The 26,915-nt window shown below is 54.9% G+C and overlaps 1 protein-coding gene across 1 annotated transcript in view; it reads left to right on the top strand.

Moving 5' to 3' along the window:
* The window catches only part of tp53bp1 (tumor protein p53 binding protein, 1), a 75,495-nt gene extending 54,389 nt beyond the window's left edge, over positions 1-21,106 (top strand). Inside the window, 16 exon segments of the mRNA XM_055662792.1 lie at positions 294-348; positions 1,650-1,742; positions 3,979-4,207; positions 5,553-5,924; positions 6,449-6,601; positions 7,360-7,892; positions 8,103-8,273; positions 10,421-10,737; positions 11,451-11,642; positions 13,534-13,710; positions 14,464-14,685; positions 14,978-15,072; positions 16,279-16,478; positions 18,496-18,547; positions 18,549-18,644; positions 20,831-21,106. Coding sequence (XP_055518767.1) covers positions 294-348; positions 1,650-1,742; positions 3,979-4,207; positions 5,553-5,924; positions 6,449-6,601; positions 7,360-7,892; positions 8,103-8,273; positions 10,421-10,737; positions 11,451-11,642; positions 13,534-13,710; positions 14,464-14,685; positions 14,978-15,072; positions 16,279-16,478; positions 18,496-18,547; positions 18,549-18,644; positions 20,831-21,076 — 3,203 coding nt within the window. The 3' untranslated portion in view covers positions 21,077-21,106.
* Positions 21,107-26,915: the final 5,809 nt, after the last annotated feature.

Genomic DNA, 26,915 nt, shown 5'->3' with positions numbered 1-26,915 from the left:
CCGTTCTTCCTCTCTCTCTCTGCCCCCCCCCTCCCTCTCTCTCTTCCCCCCCTCCTCTCCTCTGCCCCTCCTCTCTCTCTCCCCCCTGCCCCCCCCTCTCTTCTCTGCCCCCCCCCTCCCTGCCCCCCCCTCCCTCTCTGCCCCCTTCTCCATCTCTCCTCTGCCCCCCCTCCCTCTCTTCTCTGCCCCCCCGCCCCCACTGCTGATTCTCATACGAAGGACATGAGTCAGTGTTTAATTTCTGCGTTGTGGTTTTGTTTGCCTCACCGCCTCTCCCTTGTTCTTCCCCACAGAGCCTGTGTTGCCAGGGGAGTCCACGTCTGCCTCGGAGGCTGTTGCAGTTGCCAGGTAACCGTGTGTGTGTGTGTGTGTGTGTGTGATCCCTCTCTCCCAGGAACAATGGCCTCTTCATCTCATCTCCCCACTGCCGTCGCCCCGGAAACTCGGATTTGCTGCCGATCCTGTCTGATTTGTTTTGAGCGAGTAATCGTTGCATTGTAACGTTTCTGAACCTGTAGAGCAGGGGAGCAGGCCCTTCGGCCCAACCTATCCATGCTGACCAGGATGCCCCATCTAAGCCAACTGGACCTTCCTATCACCAACTCTAGAGCAGTCCTGTCCTATCATCTACCCTCAGACGTTGCTCGATTTTAACATATGAATGCTTGTCGGCACTGGGGCCTCTACTCACTGGAGTTTAGAAGGATGAGGGGGGAGACCACCTCATTGAAACGTACCGAATAATGAAAGGCTTGAACAGAGTGGATGTGGAGAGGATGTTTCCACTAGTGGGAGAGTCTAGGACCCGAGGTCACAGCCTCAGAATTAAAGGATGGTCCTTTCGGAAGGAGGAATATCTTTAGTCAGAGGGTGGTGAATCTGTGGAATTCCTTGCCACAGACAGCTGTGGAGGCCAAGTCAGTGGATATTCTTAAGGCAGAGATGGATAGATTTTTGATTAGTACGGGTGTCGGGGATTATGGGGAGAAGGCTGGAGAATGGGGTCGAGAGGGGGAGAGGTAGATCAGCCAGGATTGAATGGCGGAGTAGACTTGATGACTTATAGAGTCGTACAGCCCTTTGGCCCACTTTGTCCATGCTAACCCATTGGCATTCTGGGCTAGTTCCATTAGCCTGCATTTGGCCCAGAACCCTTTAAACCCTTCCAAGTGGTACATTGGACCAAACTGGGATAAGCAAGATACGTGAAACATGAAATTAAAGTGGAAATGATTGGGGGTTGTGCAAAGATTGGGGTGGGGGGGGAGTCGGTCTCGGTCTACCCCACGACAGAAGGGGGAGGAGTTGTACAGTTTGATAGCCACGGGGAAGAAGGATCTCCTGTGGCGTTCTGTGCAGCATCTTGGTGGGACCAGTCTGTTGCTTAAGGTGATCCTCAGGTTGACTAGTGTGTCGTGGAGGGGGTGTGTGTTGCCTTGTCCAGGATGCTCCGCAGTTTGAGGAGCATCCTCCCCTCCAAGACCAACCAACCTCCCGTGAATCCAACGGAGCCAGCCTTCCTGATGAGGTTGTTAATCCTGTTGCCATCCGCAGCCTTTGTCCTGTTGCCCCGGCACTCAGCAACGAGGACGGCTGAGGGGAGGGGGGTGTCTGCAGGGTCTAACGCACGGCCATCTGTTTGTCCGCAGTGCTGTGAAGAGCCGCTCGGTGTTCAGCCGTGTGTGCGAAGCTCGACGCGAGACGGAGGCGAGAGAACAGGGGGAACCCACGGCCCTGTTTCGGTAACTTCCTTTATAAACTGTTTACGACACAGGCCCTTTGGCCCACCTTGTTCATGTTTCATGTGTCACCTGTATGTCATATTGTGGGCGGAGCACCAAGGCAAAATCCTTGTATGTGAATACTTGGCCAATAAACCTATACCATTCATTCATTCAAACCAATCGTGCCAATTTCCATGGAAACAGGCCGTTTTATAGCTATGCCAGGAAGTGTCGGACATTTCTACCCTGGGGGAAAGGTTCCGTCTCTCTACCCCATCAATGCTTCTTATAATTTTATCTACAAAGCTGCGCTACTACAAGATTCACCTCTACTCCATTGCCAATAGACAATAGGTGCAGGAGTAGGCCATTCGGCCCTTCGAGCCAGCACCGCCATTCAATGTGATCATGGCTGATCATCCCCAATCAGTACCCCGTTCCTGCCTTCTCCCCATATCCCCTGACTCCGCTATCTTTAAGAGCCCTGTCTAGCTCTCTCTTGAAAGTATCCAGAGAACCTGCCTCCACCGCCCTCTGAGGCAGAGAATTCCACTCTCGGTGAGAAAAAGTGTTTCCTCATCCCGTTCGAAATGGCCAACTCCTTATTCTTAAACTGTGTGTGGCCCCTGGTTCTGGACTCCCCCAACATCGGGAACATGTTTCCTGCCTCTAGTGTGTCCAAGCCCTTAACAATCTTATATGGTTCAATGAGATATCCTCTCATCCTTCTAAACTCCAGAGTGTACAAGCCCAGCTGCTCCATTCTCTCAGCACATGACAGTCCCACCATCCCGGGAATTAACCTTGTGAACCTACGCTGCACTCCCTCAATAGCAAGAATGTCCTTCCTCAAATTAGGGGACCAAAACTGCACACAATACTCCAGGTGTGGTCTCACTAGGGCGCTGTACAACTGCAGAAGGACCTCTTTGCTCCTATATTCGATTCCTCTTGTTATGCAGGCCAACATGCCATTGGCTTTCTTCACTGCCTGCTGTACCTGCATGCTTACTTTCATTGACTGATGTACAAGGACCCCCAGATCCCGTTGTACTTCCCCTTTTCCCAACTTTATTGGACTTGGTCTCTGGAACTGGTGCGCTACAATGCTGAGAACTATATTCACCGCTCTGTAGGGGCGGTACAGTGGCCCAGGGGTAGAGTTGCTGCCCTACAGTACCAGAGTCCCGGGTTCGATCCCGACTACGGGTGCTGACTGTACGTTCTCCCCGTGATCAGTGTGTGTTTTCTCTGAGTTTCCTCCCACGCTCCAAAGACGTGCAGGTTTGTCGGCTAATTGGCTTGGGTGTGAAGATTTGTACAGTGTGTAGTACGGTGTCGGCGTATGATCACCGCTGGTCAGCGCGGCAACGGTGGGCCGAAGGGCCTGTTTCCGCGCTGTTTCGCTGACGTCCAAAGTGTATCTTCCCCTTTGCTCTACCTACTGCACATGAGTTCGGATCGATGGTACAGGCCCACCACCGGCTTCCGACACACTTGTTTCCCGAGCCTTGCTGTATGATCCGTTTTGCCGGGACCCAAGAGAGGTCAGGACCTCTGGGAGGAGTTCAACGGTACTGGAAGACTGCTATGGGATGAGATCTCTCTACCTCCAATGACGACTGTTTGTGATCTTTTCCCCAGCAGCACGGACAATAGACAATAGACAATAGGTGCAGGAGTAGGCCATTCGGCCCTTCGAGCCAGCACCACCATTCAATGTGATCATGGCTAATCATCCCCAATCAGTACCCCGTTCCTGCCTTCTCCTCCATATCCCCTGACTCCGCTATCTTTAAGAGCCCTATCTAGCTCTCTCTTGAAAATATCTAGAGAACTGGCCTCCACTGCCCTCTGAGGCAGAGAATTCCACAGACTCACAACTCTCTGTGAGAAAAAGTGTTTCCTCGTCTCCGTTCTAAATGGCTTACCCCTTATTCCTAAACTGTGTGTGGACCCTGGTTCTGGACTCCCCCAACATAGGGCAATAGACAATAGGTGCAGTTGTAGGCCATTCAGCCCTTCGAGCCAGCACCGCCATTCCAATGTGATCATGGCTGATCATCCTCAATCAGTTCTGGACTCCCCCCAACATCGGGAACATGTTTCCTGCCTCTAGCGTGTCCAAACCTTCACAATCTTATATGTTTCAATAATAATTTAATTTTTAGTACCAACAATTTTTGGTGACTTTGTATTTGGTGGCGGGTGTGTTGGTATTCGTCTTGTGACTATGAGTGTAAATAAATAACAGCGGGTCTTGCAGCCTCCCGAGCTCAGAGGGGGAGTCCGAGGAGGTTTGCGAGGAGAGGGTGAATTGGCAGCGGCGTCAGTGGACTAAGCAACACACCCAGCGTCGATTCCCGATGAGCCAGTCTCTGCCAGAGGAGGATGAGGAGGTCAGCGAGACTCCAGAGGAATCCATGCCTGATCCCAGCACCAGCAAGGCTTCGACCCGGAGTCCGGAGGAGAGCGAGGATGAGGTGATGGGCCAGTACAGAATTGCCCCCTCTCTCCTCTGCCCCTTCTGCCCTCTTTCCCCCCCCCCCCCCCCCCCACCTCCATCTCCGGGATCCCGTCACTAGCCAAATCTGCCCATCTCCACCCCTTATCCACTGAGACCGTTCCCTCTGCAACATAGAAACATAGAAATTAGGTGCAGGAGTAGAGGCCATTCGGCCCCTTCGAGCCTGCACCATTCGCCATTCAATATGATCATGGCTGATCATCCAACTCAGTATCCCCTCCCTGCCTTCTCTCCATACCCCCTGATCCCCTTTAGCCACAAGGGCCACATCTAACTCCCTCTTAAATATAGCCAATGAACTGTGGCCTCAACTACCCTCTGTGGCAGAGAGTTCCAGAGATTCACCACTCTCTGTGTGAAAAAAGTTCTTCTCATCTCGGTTTTAAAGGATTTCCCCCTTATCCTTAAGCTGTGACCCCTTGTCCTGGACTTCCCCAACATCGGGAACAATCTTCCTGCATCTAGCCTGTCCAACCCCTTAAGAATTTTGTACGTTTCTATAAGATCCCCTCTCAATCTCCTAAATTCTAGAGAGTATAAACCAAGTCTATCCAGTCTTTCTTCACAAGACAGTCCTGACATCCCAGGAATCAGTCTGGTGAACCGTCTCTGTACTCCCTCTATGGCATCCCCCAGTCAACTCGTCCCTTCCCACCCAAACCCCAGCTACTTTCCCCTGCAACCGGCAGGAGATGCAACACCCCCCCCTCGACTCCGTCCAGGGACCCCCGACTGTGAGGCAGCTGTTCACTTGCTCCTCGTCTACTGTATCCGTTGCTCCAGGTGTCAACTCCTGTACATCGGCAAGTCCAAGCGCAGGCTCGGCGATCGTCTCGCTGAACACCTCCGCTCTGTCCGCCTGATCCTCCCTGATCTCCCGGTTGCCAAACACTTTAACTCCTTTCTGTCCTGGGCCTCCTCCATTGTCAGAGTGAGGCCCAGCGCAAATTGGAGGAACAGCATGGTCAGCTTACAGCCCAGTGGTATGAACATTGACTTCTCTAACTTCAAGCAACCTTCTCTGCCCATCCCCCATCCTAGTTCTTCGACTAGTTCCACCGTCCTCCTGATTAAATATTAGTCTGACTTCCTCGTTGTCACCTTCCCCTCGGGTAACAATGAACCATTCTACAATTACTGATCATCACCTGCTTTGATCTGTCTGTTTCACACCCACCTCTTCCATATCTCTATCGTTACTCTCCCCTGAATCGGTCTCCACCCGAAACGTCACCCATTCCTTCTCCCTGGAGATGCTGCCGGTCCCGCTGAGTGACTCCAGCATTTTTGTGCCTGTCTAGGAGGTGATGGAGTTGGATCTGTGCAGCCAGGAGCTACCAGCCGGCAGAGCGAAGGGAACGGAAACGGCGTCTCCGGAGAGGCAGACGGAGACGCCGGTCGTCTCGGCCGTGGGCGTGAACCCGGCGGACAGGGACGGGCGGCGCTGGGGTCCCGTGGTCCAGCCGCTCGTACACACGGGCACCCAGACCGGCAGCGGTATTGGCGGCACGAGCGGCAGCGCGGCCCGGCGAGGCAGCGCCGAGCTCCTGTCCCGTGACGCGGTGGTCCAGACCGAAGACGCTCACGGCAAGCCCCAGATGCGCTCCAGGAGCACGTCCTACCACGCAGGCCGGGGGCCGGGAGATCGGGACACGGAGTCGCTGCACAGCCAGGTATTGGGGACCACACCCTACCCCTCTCCCCCACCCCCCGATATATAGCGAGCGACCATCGAGGGTAAACGGGACCAAGTTACCTCTTAACGACGGAGGGAGCCACACATTGAATCCCTGCGCGGAAACAGGCCCTTCGGCCCACCTGGTCCATCCCAACCCGCAATCACCCCGTACACTAACACTATCCCACACACACTAGGGACATAGAAACATAGGTGCAGGAGGAGGCCATTTGGCCCTTCAAGCCAGCACTGCCATTCATTGTGATCATGGCTGATCGTCCACAAGCCAATGTGTATTCTTCAAGCAGAGGTGGACAAGGTCTTGATTAGTGCGGGTTTAGTCAGGGGGTTAGAATGGGGTTAGGAGGAAGAGATAGATCAGCCCATGATTGAATGGCAGAGTAGACTCGAAGGGCCGAATGCCCTAATTATCCTGCAATGACCTGTGAACTTTGGGTTCATTAAGCCTCTGATCGTCGCTCTTCGCTCTTCTCTCGCCCCCCCCCGCCCCGCCCCCAGGGGGAGGAGGACACGGAGCTGCCGCCGTTACCCGGGGGTCGGCACCTTCACCGGCGGGTGCGGACAATCAGGGAGGTGCGGACCGTGGTGACCCGGCTCATCACCGACGTCTTCTATGTGGACGGCAAGGAGGTGGAGCGCAAGGTGTCTGAGGTGAGGAGGGGGGGGGGGTGTGGGGGGGGGGTGTTGTGTGGTGGGGGGGGGCCTGGAGAGGGGGGGGGGTGTGAGGGGTTGTGGGCGGTTGGTGCTGGGAGCTGTGGCGGGGGAGAGTGGGCTATGGTGTGGTTGGGTTTGGTGTTGGGGCGGTGTGAGAGTGCCCCCCAGCGCCAGTGTGTACACGTACCTGACCCACTGTGTGTCTGCGTGTGTGTGTGTGTACCCGTGTGTGTGTGTGTAACTGTGTGTGTGTGTGTGTAACTGTGTGTGTGTGTGTGTGTAACTGTGTGTGTGTGTGTGTAACACTGTGTGTGTGTGTGTGTGCCCGTGCGTCTGTGTGTACTGTAACTGTGTGTGTTTGTGTGTGTAACACTGTGTGTGTGTGTGTGTGTGTGCCCGTGCGTCTGTGTAACACTGTGTGTGTAACACTGTGTGTAACACTGTGTGTGTGTGTGTGTAACTGTGTAAATGTGTGTGTGTGTAACTCTGTGTGTGTGCCCGTGCGTCTGTGTGTAACTGTGTGTGTGTGTATCCGTGTGTGTGTGTGTAACTGTGTGTGTGTGTGTGTTGTGTGTGTGTGTAACTGTGTGTGTGTGTAACTGTGTGTGTGTGTAACTGTGTGTGTGTGTAACTGTGTGTGTGTGTGTGTAACTGTGTGTGTAACTGTGTGTGTATCCATGTGTGTGTGTGTAACTGTGTGTGTGTGTAACTGTGTGTGTGCGTGTATCCATGTGTGTGTAACTGTGTGTTCGCAGGAGCGTGAGGATCCAGTGCGTGAGGCGCAGGAGTTTGAGGGTGAGGTGTCTCCGTCGCGAGCTGCCGGTTCCCTGTCGTCGGGAGACCTGGCGGACGTCAGCTCGATGTCGTCCAAGGCCTGCAGCCTGCTGCGCGTCTCCAGCAGCCTGTCCTCGCTGGCCCACAGCAGCGGCGGCAGTGGCAGCAGCGGCAACGCAGGGGCAACCGTGCAGCAGGAGCGCCCACGGGGCACTGGCGCAGCGAGGGGCAGGAACGGTGGCCCAGACCCACGAGAGTTCGCCATGCCCATGGGCAGAGGCTCGCAGGGCAAACTCAGGTGGGGCCCGCACCTCGACCACCCCGCCCCTTTAATTTGGACACATTGCCCCTTTAATTCAAGTGCTGATGGAACAGGGCATCTTCGAGCACCCCCTCACCATTCCACCACTCCCTTCCCACCCAAACCACCCCCTCCCCAGGTACTTTTCCCTGCACCTGCAGAAGATGCAACACCTGTCCCTGACTCCCCGATCGATCGATCAAGAATCTATTGATCAAAAAAATCCATCGACTTGTCCCCCAATGAATTCCACAGATTCACCACCCTCTGAGTAAAGAAATTCCTCCTCATCTCCTCCTGAAAGGAACGTCCTTTAATTCTGAGGCTGTGCCCTCTGGTCCTAGACTCTCCTAAAATCCCGCCCCCTCTCCGCGCCCGCTCTATCCGGGCCATTCACTGTTTTGTTTTCGTTGTGTGTTGCAGCCTCAGTCCTCGGAGAGCCGGGCCCCACAACTGGTCGCCCATCAAGCACCCGCTGACCGGTGTGGCGGAGAGCGATGAGGCTTCGCTGACCACCAGGCCGTTGCCGAGAAGCCCAGCTCCCCGAGGCAGGGGCAAGAGGGGGCGGCCTCCCATCAGAGCCTCCCTCGGGAGGTGAGTCTTCAGTGGAGTTGCTGCTTCACGCTCCTGAGACCCAGGTTCGATCCTGACTACGGGCGCTGGTCAATGCGACTCCTAGAAACATAGAAACATAGAAATTAGGTGCAGGAGTAGGCCATTCGGCCCTTCGAGCCTGCACCGCCATTCAATATGATCATGGCTGATCATCCAACTCAGTATCCCGTACCTGCCTTCTCTCCATACCCCCTGATCCCCTTAGCCACAAGGGCCACATCTAACTCCCTCTTAAATATAGCCAATGAACTGGCCTCAACTACCCTCTGTGGCAGAGAGAGTTCCAGAGATTCACCACTCTCTGTGTGAAAAAAGTTCTTCTCATCTCGGTTTTAAAGGATTTCCCCCTTATCCTTAAGCTGTGACCCCTTGTCCTGGACTTCCCTAACATCGGGAACAATCTTCCTGCATCTAGCCTGTCCAACCCCTTAAGAATTTTGTAAGTTTCTATAAGATCCCCTCTCAATCTCCTAAATTCTAGAGAGTATAAACCAAGTCTATCCAGTCTTTCTTCATAAGAGAGTCCTGACATCCCAGGAATCAGTCTGGTGAACCGTCTCTGCACTCCCCCTATGGCAATAATGTCCTTCCTCAGATTTGGAGACCAAAACTGTACGCAATACTCCAGGTGTGGTCTCACCAAGACCCTGTACAACTGCAGTAGAACCTCTCTGCTCCTATACTCAAATCCTTTTGCAATGAAAGCTAACATACCATTCGCGAGATCTCCTGAGACCTGCAGTTTCCTCCCACACTCCAAAGGGCGTACTGGAGGTGAACTGACCTGGCATGAGTGTAAATCCTCCGTAGCATGTGTAGGATAGTGTTAGTGTGCAGGGATGGCTGGTCGGCACACACTCGGTGGGCCGAATGGCCTTGTCCGACACAAAATGTCTTCTCTCCGGAGATGCTGCCCTGTTACTCCAGCATTCTGTGTCTTTCCCTGGTCTAATCCAGCATCTGCAGTTCCTTCCCACACATTTCGCCCCGTCCCATGGAGCTGGAATGTCACCCGGCCTGCCCAGAGTGGTGCCTCTGAGGGGCGGAGGGTGAGGGGGAGGGGCGGAGGGTGAGGGAGGGGGGGCTGATGTACAGTCAGTGGCTGTGGGGGAGGAGGGGAGAGGGAAGGGAGAAAAAGTTCATTCATTCCTTTTTGCTTTTTCTACCATCCTTACTCCACCACCCGATCCCTCTCTCTCCCCGCACTCATCCCACCCCCATCCCATATCTATCTGTTCCCTCTTTCCTCCCCTTCATTCATTCCTTTATGCTTTTTCTACCATCCTTACCCCACCACCCGATCCCTCTCTCTCCCCGCACTCATCCCCCCCCCATCCCTATCTCTCCACCCCCCCTCTCTTTCCTCCCCTTGCCCCTCCTCCCCCCCCCTCTCCTCCCCCTCTCTTCTTTCTACCTCTCCTCCCCTCCCCCACCCCCCTCCTCCCCCCCCACTCCCGTCCAAATCACCTTCTCTCTCTCCTCTCCTCTCACCACCTCCCCCCACCCTCTCCTCCCCCCTCTCCTCCCCCCCTCTCCTCCTCTCTCCTCCTCCCCCTCTTCTCCTCCCCCCCCTCTTCTCCTCCCCCCCCTCCTTCTCCTCTCCCCCCCCTCCTTCTCCTCCCCCCCCCTCTCTCCCTTCTCCTCCCCCCCCCTCTCCTCCCCCCCCCTCTCCTCCCCCCCCCCCCCTCTCCTTCTCCCTCCTCCCCCCCCCCCTCTTCTCCTCCCCCCCCTCTTCTCCTCCCCCCCCTCTTCTCCTCCCCCCCCCCCCCCCCCCATCCCCCCCCTCTCCTCCCCCCCCTCTTCTTCCCTCCGCCCCCCTCCCCCCCCCTCCTCCCCCTCCCCCCCCCTCTCCTCCCCCCCCCCTCTCCTCTCCTCCCCCCCCCTTTCTTTCCCTCCCCTCTTTCTCCCCCCCCCCTCTCTCCCCCCCTCTCCCTCCCCCCCCCAGGGAGATGATGCCCCCTCTACCACGTGCCCGTGCAGACGACTGCTGCTCCCCCCCCACCTCCCCCCCCCCAGACGAGGATCGCTTCTCCCCCCTCTTCCTCCCACCCGCATTGCCGCCCTCCCCCCCGACCGTGCTCCCCCCGGGGTCCCCCCCTCCCCGCCCATTGCCGCCCTCGCCCGAGTTGGGCGCCCCCCACCCGTGTCTGGCGCGCCCGCCCCACCCGGACCCCCCCGGACCCCCGGCCCCGGCCCCGACCCCCGGCACCAGCAGCGGCGGCGGCCAGCAGCTTCGTGGGTCTACGCGTGGTGGCCAAATGGTCCTCCAACGGCTACTTCTACTCGGGGACCATCACCAGGGACTCCGGCGACGGCAAGTACAAGGTCCTGTTCGACGACGGCTACGAGTGCGAGGTCCTGGGCAAGGACATCCTGCTGTGTGACCCCATCCCCGTGCAGACTGAGGTCACCGCGCTCTCTGATGACGAGTACTTCAGCGCAGGTACGCGTCTCGTGGTCTCAGTTATATAGCGCTCTGGTGAGACCACATCTGGAGTATTGTGTCCAGTTTTGGTCTCCGAATTTGAAGAAGGACATCCTTGTGATTGAGGCAGTGCAGCGTAGGTTCACCAGATTGATCCCTGGGATGGCGGGACTGTCATATGAGGAAAGATTGAAAAGACTAGGCTTGTATTCACTGGAGTTTAGAAGGATGAGGGGGGGGATCTTATAGAAACATATAAAAGGACTGGACAAGCTAGATGCAGGAAAAATGTTCCCAATGTTGGGCGAGTCCAGAAGCAGGGGCCAGTCTTAGAATAAAGGGGAGGTCATTTAAGACTGAGGTGAGAAAAAACTTTCACCCAAAGAGTTGTGAATTTGTGGAATTCCCTGCCACAGAGGGCAGTGGAGGTCAAATCACTGGATGGATTTAAGAGAGAGTTAGATAGAGCTCTAGGGGCTGGTGGAGTCAAGGGATATGGGGAGAAGGCAGGCACGGGTTATTGATAGGGGATGATCAGCCATGATCACAATGAATGGCGGTGCTGGCTTGAAGGGCTGAATGGCCTCCTCCTGCACCTGTTTTCTATGTTTTCTATGAATGGGTTGGGGTAGAGGGTGGGTGGAGGGGGGATCAACTTCATTCTGTTGGGTCCTTGGCTGTTGCTGTCTATACAAGACCTCCCACCCTCTCTCCCCGTGTTGTCACCACAGGGATAGTCCGGGCCCATCGGAAGGAGCCAGACGAGTTCTTCTACTGCATCGAGAAGGACGGTGTGCAGAAGTGGTACAAGCGGATGGCCGTCATCCTCTCCCTGGAGCAGGGCAACCGGCTGAGGGAACAGTTTGGCCTCGACCCCGGCGAGCCCAACACTCCAGTGGCCATGGCTGCCGACATCAGCCTGGGTAAGTGGCAACCTCTACTCTCCTCTCTCCCCCACCTCTCCCCCCCCCCCCCCCCTCTCCCCACTCCCCTACCCCACCCCACCCCCTCTCATTCCCACCCCTCCTCTCCTCACCTCCCCTCTCCCCAATCCCCTACCCACCACACCTCCCCACCTTTCACCACTCCCCCACCCCCTCTCATCCCCACCCCCCCCTCTCATCCCCTCTCATCCCCTCTCATCCCCTCTCATCCCCTCTCATCCCCCTCTCATCCCCCTCTCATCCCCCTCCATCCCCTCTCATCCCCCTCTCATCCCCTCTCCTCCCCTCTCCTCCCCTCTCCTCCCCTCTCCTCCCCTCTCCTCCCCTCTCCTCCTCCCCTCCTCCTCCCCTCCTCCCCTCCTCCTCCTCCTCTTCTCCCCTCCTCTCCTCCTCCCCTCCTCTCCTCCTCCTCCTCTCCTCCTCTTCTCCTCCTCTCCTCCTCTCCTCCTCTCCTCCTCTCCTCCCCTCCTCCCCTCCTCCCCCCCTCCCCCTCTCCCCCCCCTCTCCTCCCCCCCTCCTCCCCTCCTCCTCTCCTCCCCTCCTCCTCTCCTCCCCTCCTCCTCCTCCTCCCCTCCTCCCCTCCTCCCCTCCTCCCCTCCTCCCCTCCTCCCCTCCTCCCCTCCTCCCCTCCTCCTCACCTCCCCTCCTCTCCTCACCTCCCCTCCCCCCTCCCCTCCCCCTCCCCTCCCCCTCCCCTCCCCCTCCCCCTCCTCCTCCCCTCCTCTCCTCACCTCCCACTCTCCCCACTCCCCTACCCACCCCCCCCCTCCCCCCTAATGTGAGAGGGAATCGAAGCACCTGGAGAAAACCCACGCGGTTACAGGGAGTGTGCAAACTCCGTACAGACAGCACCCGAGGTCAGGATCTCTGGCGCTGTAAGGCAGCATAGTCTTGCCCCTTCCCCTCATCCCATTAGACTGGCAGTCTTCCCTCGACGCTGGGTAGCCAGGTCCGGGGAAGGTGATGCTGCCAGACACACTGAGTTACTCCAGCACTTTGTGACCTTTTGTCTATTAACCTGCACCTGCAGTTGTTTGTCTGCACTCTCCGTAGCTTCATAGTTCCTGCCGCAGTCTCTGCCTGATGCCCTGACTAAGGTGGTAAATGAACAGAATAGACAATAGGTGCAGGAGTAGAGGCCATTCGGCCCTTCGAGCCAGCACCGCCATTCAATGTGATCATGGCTGATCGTCCCCAATCAGTACCCCGTTCCTGCCTTCTCCCCATATCCCCTGTCTCCGCTATTTTTAAGAGCCCGATCTAGCTCTCTCTTGAAAGTATCCAGAGAACCTGCCTCCACCGCCCTCTGAGGCAGAGAATTCCACAGACTCACCACTCTCTGTGAGAAAAAGTGTTTCCTCGTCTCCGTTCTAAATTGCTTACTCAAGTGGTGTGTGTTTTTTTTTAGTTTAGAGATGCAGCATGGAAACAGGCCCTTCGGCCCGCATACTAACACTATCCTACACACACTAGGGACTCAACCATTCTACCAAGAACTGCAGGTGCAGGTTTAAATCGAAGATAAGACACAAAATGCTGGAGTAACTCAGCGGGACAGGCAGTGGCGTTCCAGGTCGAGACCCTTCTTCAGACTGATGTCAGGGGAGGGGGCAGGACAAAGATAGAATGTAGTCGGAGACCGGACTGGTGTGAGAACTGGGAAGGGGGAGGGGATGGAGAGAGGGGGATAGACTGCCCAAGCGGAATATGAGGTGCTGCTCCTCCAATATGCGCTGGGCCTCACTCTGACAATGGAGGAGGCCTTGGGCAGGAAGGTCAGCGTGGGAAGTTGTTGGTGATGTGAGTGTGTTTGCCCGGCTGGTGAATTGGGACTTGGATACAATAGAACCTGTCGGTGTTTCCCCCACAGACAACCTGGTGGAAGGGAAGAGGAAGAGGAGGAGTAACGCTGGGCCCAGCACCCCCACCCGCAAGCCACTGGACAGTCCCCGGACCCCCACCCTGTCGGGCAAGAGGAAGCTGCTCAGCTCCGACGAGGAACGGTCCCCGGCCAAGCGCGGCCGCAAGCCGGGCTCCGGCAAATCCGGTAACGTCCGGCACTGCAGCCGTGTCTGGTGTAGTCTAGAGATACAGCGCCGAAACGGGCCCTTCGGCCCAGCGAGTCCGTACCGACCAGCGATCCCCGCACGTCCTACACCCACTAGGGACAACTAACCGACAAGCCTGCACGTCTTTGGAGTGTGGGAGGATGTTGCCAGCGATCCCCGCACGTTCACACCGCACGCACACGCACACACACACGATAATTTTACATTGACACCAAGCCAAATAACCTACGTGTTGTTGCGTGTGCTGGGCGTGTCCGATCCATGTTATTGCGTGAGTTGGGAGTGTCTGATACATGTTGCGTGTGCGAGGCATGCCTGATCCGTGTTATTGCGTGTGTTGGGCGTGTCTGGTCCGTGTGCTATGTGTGTCCGATCCGTGTTGTTGTGTGTGCTGGGCATGTCCGATCTGTGTTATTGCATGTGCTGGGCATGCCTGATCTATGTTGCGTGTGCGAGGCATGTCTGATCCATGTTATTGTGTGTTGGGCGTGTCTGATATGTGTTGTGTGCTGGGCATGCCTGATCCATGCTGCGTGTGTGAGGCATGTCTGATCCGTGTTATTGCGTGTGCTGGGCGTGTCTGATCCGTGTTATTGCGTGTGCTGTACGTGTCTGATCCGTGTTGTTGCATGTGCTGGGCATGTCTGATCTATGTTGTGTGTGTGAGGCATGTCTGATCCGTGTTATTGCGTGTGCTGGGCGTGTCTGATCCGTGTTATTGCGTGTTGCAGGCATGTGGAAGCCGGGCGTGTTAGCCAGCCCCCCGGAGCGGGAGCGTGAGGGGGGGTGCGGGGTCTCGGAGCCACCGCTGGAGACCCAGCACGGACCCCTCCCCAAAAACCCCGCCCTGTTCGTGGGCTACGCCTTCATCCTCACCGCTGCCACGCAGACCGACCGGCAGAGTAACAAGCCGCCCGCACCACACGGCACCTCCGCAAGCACTGAGGATGAGGGTGAGTGGAACAGGGTACCCTCCCCAACTACCCCCCCACTACCCCCCCTCTCCAACCTCCCCCCCTCTCCAACCTCCCCCCCTCCTCGACTCCCTCCTCCCCACCCCCAAAGTCTACCTTCCTCTCTCCCCCAAGTCCCCCCCACATCCTGTCCCCCCCCCCCCCCTCCCACATCACAGCTGATCTATCTCTCCCTCCTAACCCCGTCCCCCCCCCCATAACCCCTGACCCCTGCCCGTACTAGCCCCGTGCTAGATGTGACTGTGTCTGTGACCCCTGTGCTTGACCCCAGAGTACGTGGAGACTGCAGCCTACAACAAGCAGTACACTGAGGCCCAGCTCCGAGCCGGGGGCGGCTACATCCTGCAGGATTTCAACGAAGCCCAGGTGAGAGTAGGGGAATCGAGGAGTGGTGGCTGGGCGTGGGTTCAAGGTGAGGGGGAGGGGGGTAGATTTAATCGGAACGCAAGCAGTAACTTTGATACACATTGGGTAGTGTGCATATGGAACGAGTTGCCGCAGGAGGCAGTCGACTATCGCAACGTTTAAGAAATATTTCAGCGGGTACTTGGATAGGACGGGTTTGGAGGGATGTGGGACTAATGTAGATGGGCCAAAACAGAGTCTGGAGAGCAGGGATTGCCGCTGCTTCAGGTCAGGGCCCTTCTTCGGAATTCATTGCCTTCTCGCACGTTATGAGGCCATGTTGGAGCAGAATTAGGCCATTCGGCCCATCCAGTCCATTCTATCTCTCCCCTCTCAACCTCGTTCTCCTGCTCTCTCCCCGAAGCCTTTAACGCTCTTCCTATGCAAGACCCTATCAATCTCCGCTTTAAGAATAATACCCACTTTTAAGCCCTGTCCCACGGTACGAGTTCATACCAAGAGTTCTCCCGAGTTTTTTGGGGGTTTTTTAAAAATATTTTTATTATTTTATACAATTTTCTATAACAAAACAAAACAAAACAAACAACAACAAAAAATAAATAAATAGATAAAAACTGAAAAAGACAACAGGAAAAAAAAGGGAGGAAAAACAAATAATTATAATTTAAAAAATAAATAAATTAATTTAAAAAAAATCAAGGCAGCCAGACATAACAGTATTGGTACAATCCACATGGTGCTACACAGTCAGGCATTGCAAAAGCAGAAGTAAAGGTCACAGGACTACATCACTGCAGATAATATGAAATGATGAAATTATTGGAATTTGAGATGGTTGATAAATGTTCCCCAAACACTTAAAAAGTTGTTTGGTACATTGGAGTTGTAGAAGTGTATCCTTTCCATCTGTATGATTATTATCATTTCATTGAGCCATTTTTTGAAGCAGGGGGGTGTAGATGATTTCCAGTCTGTTAGGATCATTTTCTTGGCTGCCACCATACCAAGCATCAGCGCTTGTTGTTCTTCAGACGTGAGTTTCTCCCGAGTTTGACCTGAGAGTACTATTGACGAGTGGCCATTACCGTAAATCCCCGAGTTTGAATCGGGGCAAACGCGGGAGAGCTCTTGGAATGAATTTGTACCGTGGGACAGGGGTTTAAGAGCGGGGAGCTGATCCAGAATGTGTTGCTTGGTGCGTTTCAGTGCAAGGCAGCGTACCAGTGTGTGTTGATCGCAGACCAGCATTGTCGGACCAAGAAGTACTTTCTGTGCATTGCCAGCGGCGTGCCGTGCGTGTCCAACCTGTGGGTCCGAGACAGTTGCCACGCCAACCAGCTACAGCCCTACAATAACTACATGCTGCCCGCGGGCTACAGTGTGGAGGCAGACCGCATCCTGGAGTGGTGAGATGCCCCCTTCACCCTGCCCCTGCCCCTCCCCCCTCAATCTGCCCCTCTCCCCCCCCTCAATCTGCCCCTCCCCCCCTCAATCTGCCCCTCCCCCCCTCAATCTGCCCCTGCCCCTCTCTCCCCCCCTCCTCTCTGCCCCTCCCCCCCTCTCTGCCCATCCCCCCACTCTCTGCCCCTCCCCCCACTCTCCCCCTCCCCCCACTCTCTGCCCATGCCCCCCCTCTCTGCCCCTCCCCCCCTCTCTGCCCATCCCCCCCCTCTCTGCCATACTCCCCCCCTCTCTGAACCCTCCCCCCCCCCCACTCTGCCCCTCCCCCCCTCTCTGCCCCATCCCCCCCTCTCTGCCCATCCCCCCCCCTGCCCCTCCCCCCACTCTGCCCCTCCCCCCACTCTCTGTCCCCCTCCCCCCACTCTCTGCCCATCCCCCCACTCTCTGCCCATCCCCCCCCACTCTGCCCCTCCCCCCCCCACTCTCTGCCCCCCCCCCACTCTGCCCCTCCCCCCACTCTCTGCCCATCCCCCCCACTCTGCCCATCCCCCCCTCTCTGCCCTCTCCCCCCCACTCTCCCCTTCCCCCCCCCTCTGCCCCTCCCCCTCACTCTGCCCCTCCCCCCTCTCTCTGCCCCTCCCCCCCACTCCTGCCCATCCCCCCCACTCTCTGCCCAAACCTCTGAACATCCCCCTCACCTCTTGCCCCCCTCCCCCCACTCTCTGCCCATCCCCCCGACTCTCCCCTCCCCCCACTCTCTGCCCCCCCCCCCCCCTCTCCTCCTCTTCCCCCCCCACTCTTGCCCATCCCCCCCACTTGCCCATCCCCCCACTCTCTGCCCTCTCTCTCCCCCCCCTCTCTGCCCCTCTCTCCCACGCTCTGCCCCTCCCCCCCTCTCCCTGCCCTCCCCCCCCTCTGCCCTCCCCCCCTCTCTCTGCCCATCCCCCCCCCTCTCTGCCCCTCCCCCACTCTCTGCCCCCCTCCCCCCCACTCTGCCTGCCCCTCCCCCCCTCTCTCTCTGCCCTCCCCCCCACTCCGCGGCCCCTCCCCCCACTCTCTGCCCATCCTGCTGCTGGTCTCCCCTCCCCCCACTCTCCTCGTGCCCATCCCCCCTGCTCTCTGCCCCATCCCCCTCACGCTGATCTGCTGCCGATCCTCCCCACTCTGCCCACCCCCACTCTCTGCCCCCCCACTCTCTGAGGACCCCCCCCCCTCTCTGCCCCACTCACCCCCCCTCTCTGGAGGGCTCCCGCCCCTCCCCCCTCCGCCCCTCCCCCCCCTCTCTTGCCCATCCCCCCCCTCTCTCTGCCCACCCCCCCCTCTCTCTCTGCCCATCCCCCCCCACTCTGCCCCCCCCCCTCTCTGCCCCTCCCCCCCACTCTCTGCCCTGCCTCCTCCCACCCCCTGGCCCCTCCCCCCCCTCTCTGGCCCAACCCCCCCCCTCTCTCTGCCCCTGCACCCCTAACTCTGCCACCGCCTGATCTCAAACCTGGAACAGCGCCTCATTAAGCTGAACCCCGTCGATCTCTGCTCCTGATCTCCCCCCCCCATCCTTCCTCATGCATCCCACTCTTCCCAAATTGACATTTGCCTCTCTCTCCCTCCTCTCTCCCCTCCTCTCCTTTGCCTCTTTCCCCTCATCCCGTTTCTCCCCTCCTCTCTCCCCCCCTATTTCCCTTTCCGATCTCCCCTCTCCCCGAAACCCCTCTCCCCTCTCCCCTCTCTCCCCTCTCTCCCCTCCTCCCCTCCCCTCTCCCCTTTCCTTTCTCCCCTCTCCCCCGAAACCCCCTCCCCTCTCCCTCTCCCCTCCCCCTCTCCCCTCCCCTCTCCCTCCCCTCTCCCCTCCCCTCTCCCCTCCCCTCGATTTCTCCCCTCTCCCCTCCCCTCCTCCTCCCCTCCCCTCTCTCCCCTCCCCCTCTCCCCCTCCCCTCTCCTCTCACCCCCTCCCCTTCTCCTCTCTCCCACTCCTCTCTCCCCTACTCTCTCCTTCTCTATCCCTCCATTCTCTCTCTCTCCCCGCAGGCACCCGCGGACCAGCCCGTTCAAGAACATGAAGCTGCTGCTGGTGTCCGACAATGCAGGACACGTTCCTCGGCCTCTGGCCCGAGATCCTCATGATGGGAGGGGCGACGTCGGTTTGGGCAGCACAACCCCGGCACGCACAGCAAGGGGTGAGAGGACGGGGGGGGGGGGGGGGAGAGGGGAGGGGGAGGGGGAGGGCAGACCCTGGGGGTGGGGGGGAAAATCTCCCTTTTGCAGCAAACAGGAGACTGGGACAAATGCTTAAAAAAACAAATTATACCCGAATCGCACAAATCTTATCAAAGAAAGAATACTCAGTGGGTGCAGCAGCATCTATGGAGCAAAGGAAATAGGCGTCGTTTCAGGACGAAATCAAAAGGAAATAGGCAACGTTTCGGGTCGAAACCCGAAGGGTTTCGGGACGAAACGTTGTCTATTTCCTTCGCTCCATAGATGCTGCTGTACCCACTGAGTTTCTCCAGCGCTTTCGTCCCGAAACGTCGCCTATTTCCTTTCGCTTTTTTCCCGAAACGTTGCCTATTTCCTTTTCGATTTCGTCCCGAAACGTCACCTACTTCCTTCGCTCCATAGATGGCTGCTGCACCCGCTGAGTTCCTCCAGCATTTTTTCTGTGTATACCTTTTCGATTTTCCAGCATCTGCACAGTTCCCTCTTGAACGATAAAAGAGAAATCCAGTTTGTAACAATGCATGATGAACGTGTCTTGGGGTTTGCGGTGGGGGTGGGGGGTTTTGGGAGGGGGGGGGGGGGTGGTGGAGGGAGGGGGGGGGAAGGGACTGCTCCATCACATGCTCAAATCCATTGCTAAATGAGGTGAGAATCCAGAAATCGGAGATGCAAAGGGACTTGGCAGTGTTGGTGCAGGATTCCCAGAAATTTAATTTGCAAATCAAATCAGTAGTAAAGAAAGTAAACGCAATTTGGATCAAGAGGGCTTGGATACAAAGGGGGGGAGGGGGAGAGGGGGAGGGATAATGCTGAGGCTCTATCAGGTGCTGGTCAGGCCGCATTTGGAATATTGTGAGCAATTTTGGGCACCGTATCTGAGGAAGGATGTGCTGGCTCTGGAGAGGGTTTACAAGAACGATCCCAGCAATGATGGGGTTAACATATGATGTGCGTTTGTCGGCACTGGGGCCTGTACTCGCTGGAGTTTAGAAGAATGAGGGGGGGACCTCATTGAAAGGTACAGAATAGTAAAGGACTTGGATGGAGTGGATGTGGAGAGGATGTTTCCACTAGTGGGAGAGTCGAGGACTAGAGGTCACAGCCTCAGAATTAAAGGACGTTGTTTTAGGAAGGAGATGAGGAGAAATGTCATTAGTCAGAGGGTGGTGAATCTGTGGAATTCTTTGCCACAGACGGCTGTGGAGGCCAAGTTAGTGGATATTCTTAAGGCAGAGGTAGATAGATAGATTCTTGATTAGTACGGGTGTCAGGGGTTATGGGGAGAAGGCAGGAGAATGGGGTTAGGAGGGAGAGATAGATCAGCCACGATTGAATGGCGGAGTAGACTCGATGGGCCGAATGGCCTAATTCAATTCCTATCACTTCTAACCTTTGACACAGAGTGCAGCTCCCTCTACCCTGCCCTTGCCTTGCAAAATTCTTAAGGGGTCGGACAGGCTGGATGCAGGAAGATTGTTCCCGATGTTGGGGAAGTCCAGAACAAGGGGTCACACAGTTTAAGGATAAGGGGGAAATCTTTTAGGACCGAGATGAGGAAAAAATCTTGGTTATTGTCCCACCTCCTAGGACAGGTTTTCCAATGTTGTTCGCCCTCTGGTGTGATTCCTGTGCTCTAGTTCCTGGTGTGGGATTCTAAATCTCCACAACAGTTGCATTATGCAGATGCCAGAGGGCGTGCAATGCTGAAATGAAGGATTAGAGCACAGCAACACTTAAACCAGCTTAAGCTTTGACTGGAAGGAGGAATTAAGGGGGAAATCTTTTAGGACCGAGATGAGAAGAAAAAGAAATTCACACAGAGTGGTGAATCTCTGGAATTCTCTGCCACAGAAGGTAGTTGAGGCCACACTGTTCATTGGCTATATTTAAGAGGGAGTTAGATGTGGCTAAAGGGATCAGGGGGTATGGAGAGAAGGCAGGGATGGGATACTGAGTTGGATGATCAGCCATGATCATATTGAATGGCGAATGGTGCAGGCTCGAAGGGCCGAATGGCCTCTACTCCTGCACCTATTGTCTATGTTGCCCGATCCCTCCTTGTACCAGATGGGTTCAGGGCTTGGCACGGGTGGTGCTGTCGCGGCTAAGGGGGTTATTGTGCGGGAGGGGGGGGTGAGGGGGGCAGACTGTACACCCAGCGTTGTTGACAGCACCTTCCTCCTCCCCCCCCCTTCCCCGCACAGATGTACCGATGGGGGTCTTCGACCTGATGGTGACGGATCTCTCGTGCCCCCCGTCGCTCCTGAAGTGCGCAGAGGCCCTGTCGGTGCCCGTGGTCTCGCAGGAGTGGATCATCCAGAGCCTGGTGACTGGGCAGAAGGCCGCTCACCACAGCCACCCCACCTACAAACACACCTACAAGCCCAGCTAAAAGGAAACTCCCACCCCCCCCCCCCCCCAGCTCCCCCCCTTCCTCAATACCCTACCCCCCCTCTCTCTCATCTCCCATCCCATCGTCCCCCTCACTCCCCTCTCCCTCACTCCCTCCCCCTCTCCCTCTCCCATCCCCCCCTCTCTCGCTCCACCCCCCCTCTTTCCCTCCTTCCACCCCCCCCCTCCTCCCACCATGTTCCTCTCCCCCCCTCCCCCCCCTCACTCCCCCCCCCTCGCTTCTTCTCCCTCCTCCCCCCCTCCCCCCCCTCGCTTCTCCTCCTCCCCTCCCACCCCCTGCTTCAATTGTACTGTTGTTTTACATTGTAGAAGCTTTTAACTGTGTGTGTTTGTAACTGCATGTATGAAAATGTACATAGTTTTATCGGTTTCATTTTTATTAAAAAATAACAGAATAAACTGTGTGGTTTCATGGCCCCTTTTTGTCGGTTTTAAGTCTTTTATTTCTTTTGTTTTTTAAACCCCCCTGCGTTTTTATCGGAGGTTGCAACCACCCCCCTCGTAATGGGGCTTTTTCACGGGGCGACTTGACGCAAGATGTGAGCAGAGTGAAGTGGTCGTGGTCTAGCACGATATCGCACGATATCACACGATATAACGGGGGGGGGTAGACAAAGAGTTCCCACGGTACTCGGCATTTCTGTTATTTGTGCGAGTGGCTTGTCCGTCTCCCGAGCTTTCCCATTAAATCTTGAATGACAATTGTAAACTGTCAAGTGTAATTAAACCATCACGTGGCACAAATGATGTCACTTTTATTCCCAGCTGTTCTCAATCGCACCCCTGGCCACACAAACATTTATACTTTAAGAAGGAATGCACGGAACATTTAAACTCAGAACGCTTCTAACAGAGTGAGCCATGTGAGCACTTTGATCATTCTCCCTGTATTTGCATTTGACAAAATAGTCGGGAAAAAAATGTTTAAAAGTGTTCATACCTTTTGCTATGCCTAATTGGCCCTTACCTCTGCGAAAATAGTCTGATATTCATAGGTGAAATATCACCAACAATAATTGATTCTATTATTTAATTGACTAATAATTGACTCTATTAGTGGAAAGATGCAATTCTGATCTAATATTATAAGTGCCTCTGTCTTTGGAAGCAACAACAGCAATTTATTAAATCTGACTACATGTGGCACAGTGGTAGAGTTGCTGCCTCACAGGCTCAGAGACCGGGGTTCGATCCTGACCATGGGTGCACCGGTTTCCTCTCACACTCCAGAGATTACAGGTTTGTAAGTTAATCAGCTTTGGTAACATTGTAAAATTGTCCCTGGAGTGTATAAGAATAGGTGGTCGGCACGGACTCGGTGGGCCGAAGGGCCTGTTTCCGTGAAATCTGAAGTTAGGTAATGTCCAAAGGAACTGCAGATGCTGGTTAAAAATATGCACAAAAGGACACAAAATGTTGGTGTAACTCAGCAGGTAAGTCAGATCTGGGAAGAAAAACATAAAAAGCTGGAGTAAGTCAGCGGGTCAGGCAGCATCTCTGGAGAAAAGGAATAGGTGGCGATTCGAATCGGAACCCTTCTTCAGACATCCTAATCGGAATTGAGTCTGAAGATGTGTCTCGTCCCGAAACATCACCTATTTTTCTCCAGAGATGCTGCTTGACTCGCTGAGTTACTCCAGCTTTTTGTGTCTGTCTTCGTTTTAAACCAGCATGTGCAGTTCACTCCTTTACACGGGTCTCTGGAGAACATTGATTGGTAGCGTCCCGGACCCTGCTTCGGAAAGGCATCGATCGCTGGTCGGCGAGGACTCCGAGCTGTGTCTCTCAAAGAAGTACATGTGAAAAATTTCTCACGGACCATAAAAATGCGGGACCTTTTAGTAAAGTCCCTTTTAAAGATTATAGTTATTTTCTTGAATCTCATTAACATAACTCATGAATAAGTTGAAGTCCATATGCGGATGCAAATCTTTATTTTTTTAATTCAATCCCACAAAAGACAATTTTTACTCACCTTCTGTCCCCTCTGTCCAGCTTCCGGGTTCACTGTTCGCAGGAGTTCCCACGGTAAACGCAAGAGTCAGTACGGATATCGCACTGGCCACTACGTGCATATAATGTTGTAATGTTCAACCACAATTGTACAAGTCACTCTTGGGGAAATTCAAGCTTGTTTGAATTTTCTCCCGAGTCACCAAGTTACACGAGTACCTGCCGTTAGCGCCACGGTGGTCCACGAATGCCGTACGGTTATCGCAAGAGGTTCCCACGATGTTCAACTCTGGTTAACTCTTGCGTCAAGTCGCCCCGTGAGAAAGGGGTTTAAGTGCACCCTCCAGCTGCCAGTGCCTTGCCCCTGTCCACCCGTGTCATTTGCCACTTCAGTTTCAGTTTGGAGATGCAGGGCGCAGAAACAGGCGGGATACTATTGGATGATCAGCCATGATCATACCGATGGCCCGCAGGCTCGACCAGGCCTACTCACCCGTTCACCCTATGTTTCTATGTTAGCGCCACGGTTTCCACCCACGGTTATCGCAAGAGGTTCCCACGATGTTCAACTCTGGTTAACTCTTGCGTCAAGTCGCCCCGTGAGAAAGGGGTTTAAGTGCACCCTCCAGCTGCCAGTGCCTTGCCCCTGTCCACCCGTGTCATTTGCCACTTCAGTTTCAGTTTGGAGATACAGCGCAGAGACGGGCCTATTTGACCCACCGAGTCCGCGCCGACCAGCGATCGCCCGTTCGCCCTCGTTCCATGTTTTCACCACTTTCTCCCGGGTTTTCCCCTTGATTCAAACTCGCAGAATGTCCGTAGGAGTCCGTGGATATAGCGTAGCGGCTCATTATTGCAGCCGTAGATACTCGCGGCATCAGGTAAGTCGGGACGTTTTTTCCAGCCCGATAAAAAATGGCCACGAGTATAAAAAAGTCGGGAGGAGAAAGATTGCAACATTTAATGCCGCGAGTACCTACAGCTGACATTACGAGCCGCTACGATATTTCTACGGGCTCTTTACCAACATTCTCCGAGTTTGAATCAAGGGGAAAACTCGGGAGAATTTGTGAATTACTCGGGGAAAGTGGGACAGGCCCTTAAACCTTTCCCCTCTCACCTTAACCCTGTGTCCTCACCTTAACCCTGTGTACTCACCTTAACCCTGTGTTCCTGTTCTAACACCACTACATCCTCACAAGGCTAAGGATATTCGACACATCACCCAATAACTCTCCGCAGTTTCTACAGATGCACCTGTGGACTGATCACAGCTTAGCAAGACAATCGCTCTGCCCAAGGTCAAAACAAATTGTATATATTTTTTAGTTTAGAGATAAAGCATGGAAGGAGGCCCTTCAGCCCACCTAGTCCACGCCACTGATCTCCCATTAGGAATAAAGGATGTTCTTTTGGTAAGGAGATGAGAAATCTCTTGAGTCAGAGGGTGGTGAATCTGTGGATTTCTTTGCCACAGGAGGCTGTGGAGGCCAAGTCAGATATATTTAAGGCAGAGATAGATAGATTCTTAATTAGTATGGAGGTCTGAGATTATGGGGGGAAGGCAGGAGACTGGGGTTAGGAGGGAAAGATAGATGATTGAATGGTAGAGTAGATATGATGGGCCGAATGGCCTAATTCTACTATTTATTCTCTGTCAATTTCCCTACACACGAGGGGCAATTTACAACGGCCAATTAGCCTACGAAGCCACCTGCCTTTGGGACGTGGGAGGAAACTCATGCAGCCGCAGGGAGAACATGCAAACTCCACACAGACATTGCAGAGAAGTTGTGATACAAAGCGATGCAATCCAGAGTGGACTCGCTTGGAATCCAGGCCCAGGTCCGGACCGTGAGTCTGAAGAAGGGTCTCGACCCGAAACATCGCCTGTCCATGTTCTCCAGAGATGCTGCCTGAACTGCTGAGTTACTCCAGCACTTTGTCTCTTTTGTGTATCAACCTGCTACTGCAGTTGCTTGTTTCTACATTTTATACAATAATGGAATGTTGGCCTTCATAACAAGAGGATTCCAGTGTAGGAGTAAAGAGGTTCTTCTGCAGTTATATAGGGCTCTGGTGAGACCACATCTGGAGTATTGTGTACAGTTTTGGTCTCCGAATTTGAGGAAGGACATCCTTGTGATTGAGGCAGTGCAGCGTAGGTTCACAAGATTGATCCCTGGGATGGCGGGACTGTCATACGAGGAAAGATTGAAAAGACTAGGCTTGTATTCACTGGAGTTTAGAAGGATGAGGGGGAATCTTATAGAAACTTATAAAAGGAATGGACAAGCTAGATGCAGGAAAAATGTTCCCAATGTTGGGCAAGTCCAGAACCAGGGGCCACACACAGTCTTAGAATAAAGGGGAGGTCATTTAAGACTGAGGTGAGAAAAAAAGGTTTTCACCCAGAGAGTTGTGAATTTGTGGAATTCCCTGCCACAGAGGGCAGTGGAGGCCAAGTCACTGGATGGATTTAAGAGAGAGTTAGATAGAGCTCTAGGGGCTAGTGGAGTCAAGGGATATGGGGAGAAGGCAGGTATGGGTTATTGATAGGGGACGATCAGCCATGATCACAATGAATGGCGATGCTGGCTCGAAGGGCTGAATGGCCTCCTCCTGCACCTATTTTCTATGATAATCCCTTACTCGGTTACAGAGGGTAATGGGCAATAAGGAACCCTCCCCCTATGGTGCGTTATAATGAGGGGTTACTGTATGTACACTGTGTTTCACCTTCAAAAACTACCTCTGGCTAAGGACTCAGGTCAGATAGTTGTCAGCAAAGATCGTGGAGTGTTGCTGCCATCTGGTGTGAGAAGCAGGGACTGCAGCGGAAAGAATGACAGGCCTATTTAATAGAGAAGTCTGTAAAAGGACATACAAAGTTGGAGGAAGGTTTCTGACCCCGAAACGTCACCTATTCCTTTTGTCCGGAGCTGCTGCTGCCAAGTTATTCCAGCATTTTGTGTCCCTCATATGAGCAGAGTTGGGTAATTTGGCCTATCGAGTCTTATCCGCCATTCAATCATGGCTGATCTATTTTCCCCCTCTCAACCCCATTCTCCTGCCTTCTCTCCATAACCCCCTGACACCCAGTACTAGCCAAGAATCTATCTATTTCTGCGTTAAAAATGCCCAATCACTTGGCCTCCACAGCCGTCTATGGCAATGAATTACACAGAGTGGCACGGTGGCGCAGCAGTAGAGTTGCTGCCTTACAGCGAATGCAAAGCTGGAGACTACATACGGGTTCGATTCCGACTACGGGTGCTGTCTGTACGGAGTTTGTACGTTCTCCCCGTGGCCTGCGTGGGTTTCCTCCGAGATCTTCGGTTTCCTCCCACACTCCAAAGACGTACAGGTTTGTAGGTTAATTGGCTTGGTGTAAATGTAAAAATTGTCCCTGGTGGGTGTAGGGTGGATCGAGCCCCGATGTTCTGCCTGCTCCTCATGGGATCTAAACTGTTGGCCACGAGGCAGATCTCTCTTCCAATGGTCTCTCCAAACCCCCAGAGGCAGCGACTTTTCAACTGGGTACGGGCAATGTGGTCAATGTACCAGTGACATCCACCTGCTCCGGCCACTGAGTCTAAATACCCACCACCCATTTTGAAGCAAGGCGGGGGGGCAAAGGTGGGGGGGGGGGGGGTGTTGTTCCCAAAGTCTGCATTGATCCCATAGTCAATGTTATTAAAACAGATGATGTGGCCTTTGTGCAGTATTATTAATGGGATCTAGCTGTCACAGGCTGGGTCCACAAATGGGGGGGCGTGGAGGGGTGTTGGAGAATGGGAGGGAGAGGGGGATGTGAGGAGAGGGGGGGGGGGGGGAGTGGAGATGGGGGAGTAGAGTGGAGCGGG

Source organism: Leucoraja erinacea, chromosome 36 (assembly GCF_028641065.1).
Source record: "Leucoraja erinacea ecotype New England chromosome 36, Leri_hhj_1, whole genome shotgun sequence".
Taxonomy (NCBI): Eukaryota; Metazoa; Chordata; class Chondrichthyes; order Rajiformes; family Rajidae; genus Leucoraja; species Leucoraja erinaceus.
Note: the sequence above shows the minus strand (reverse complement) of the source record. Positions and strands in the feature narration are given on the sequence as shown.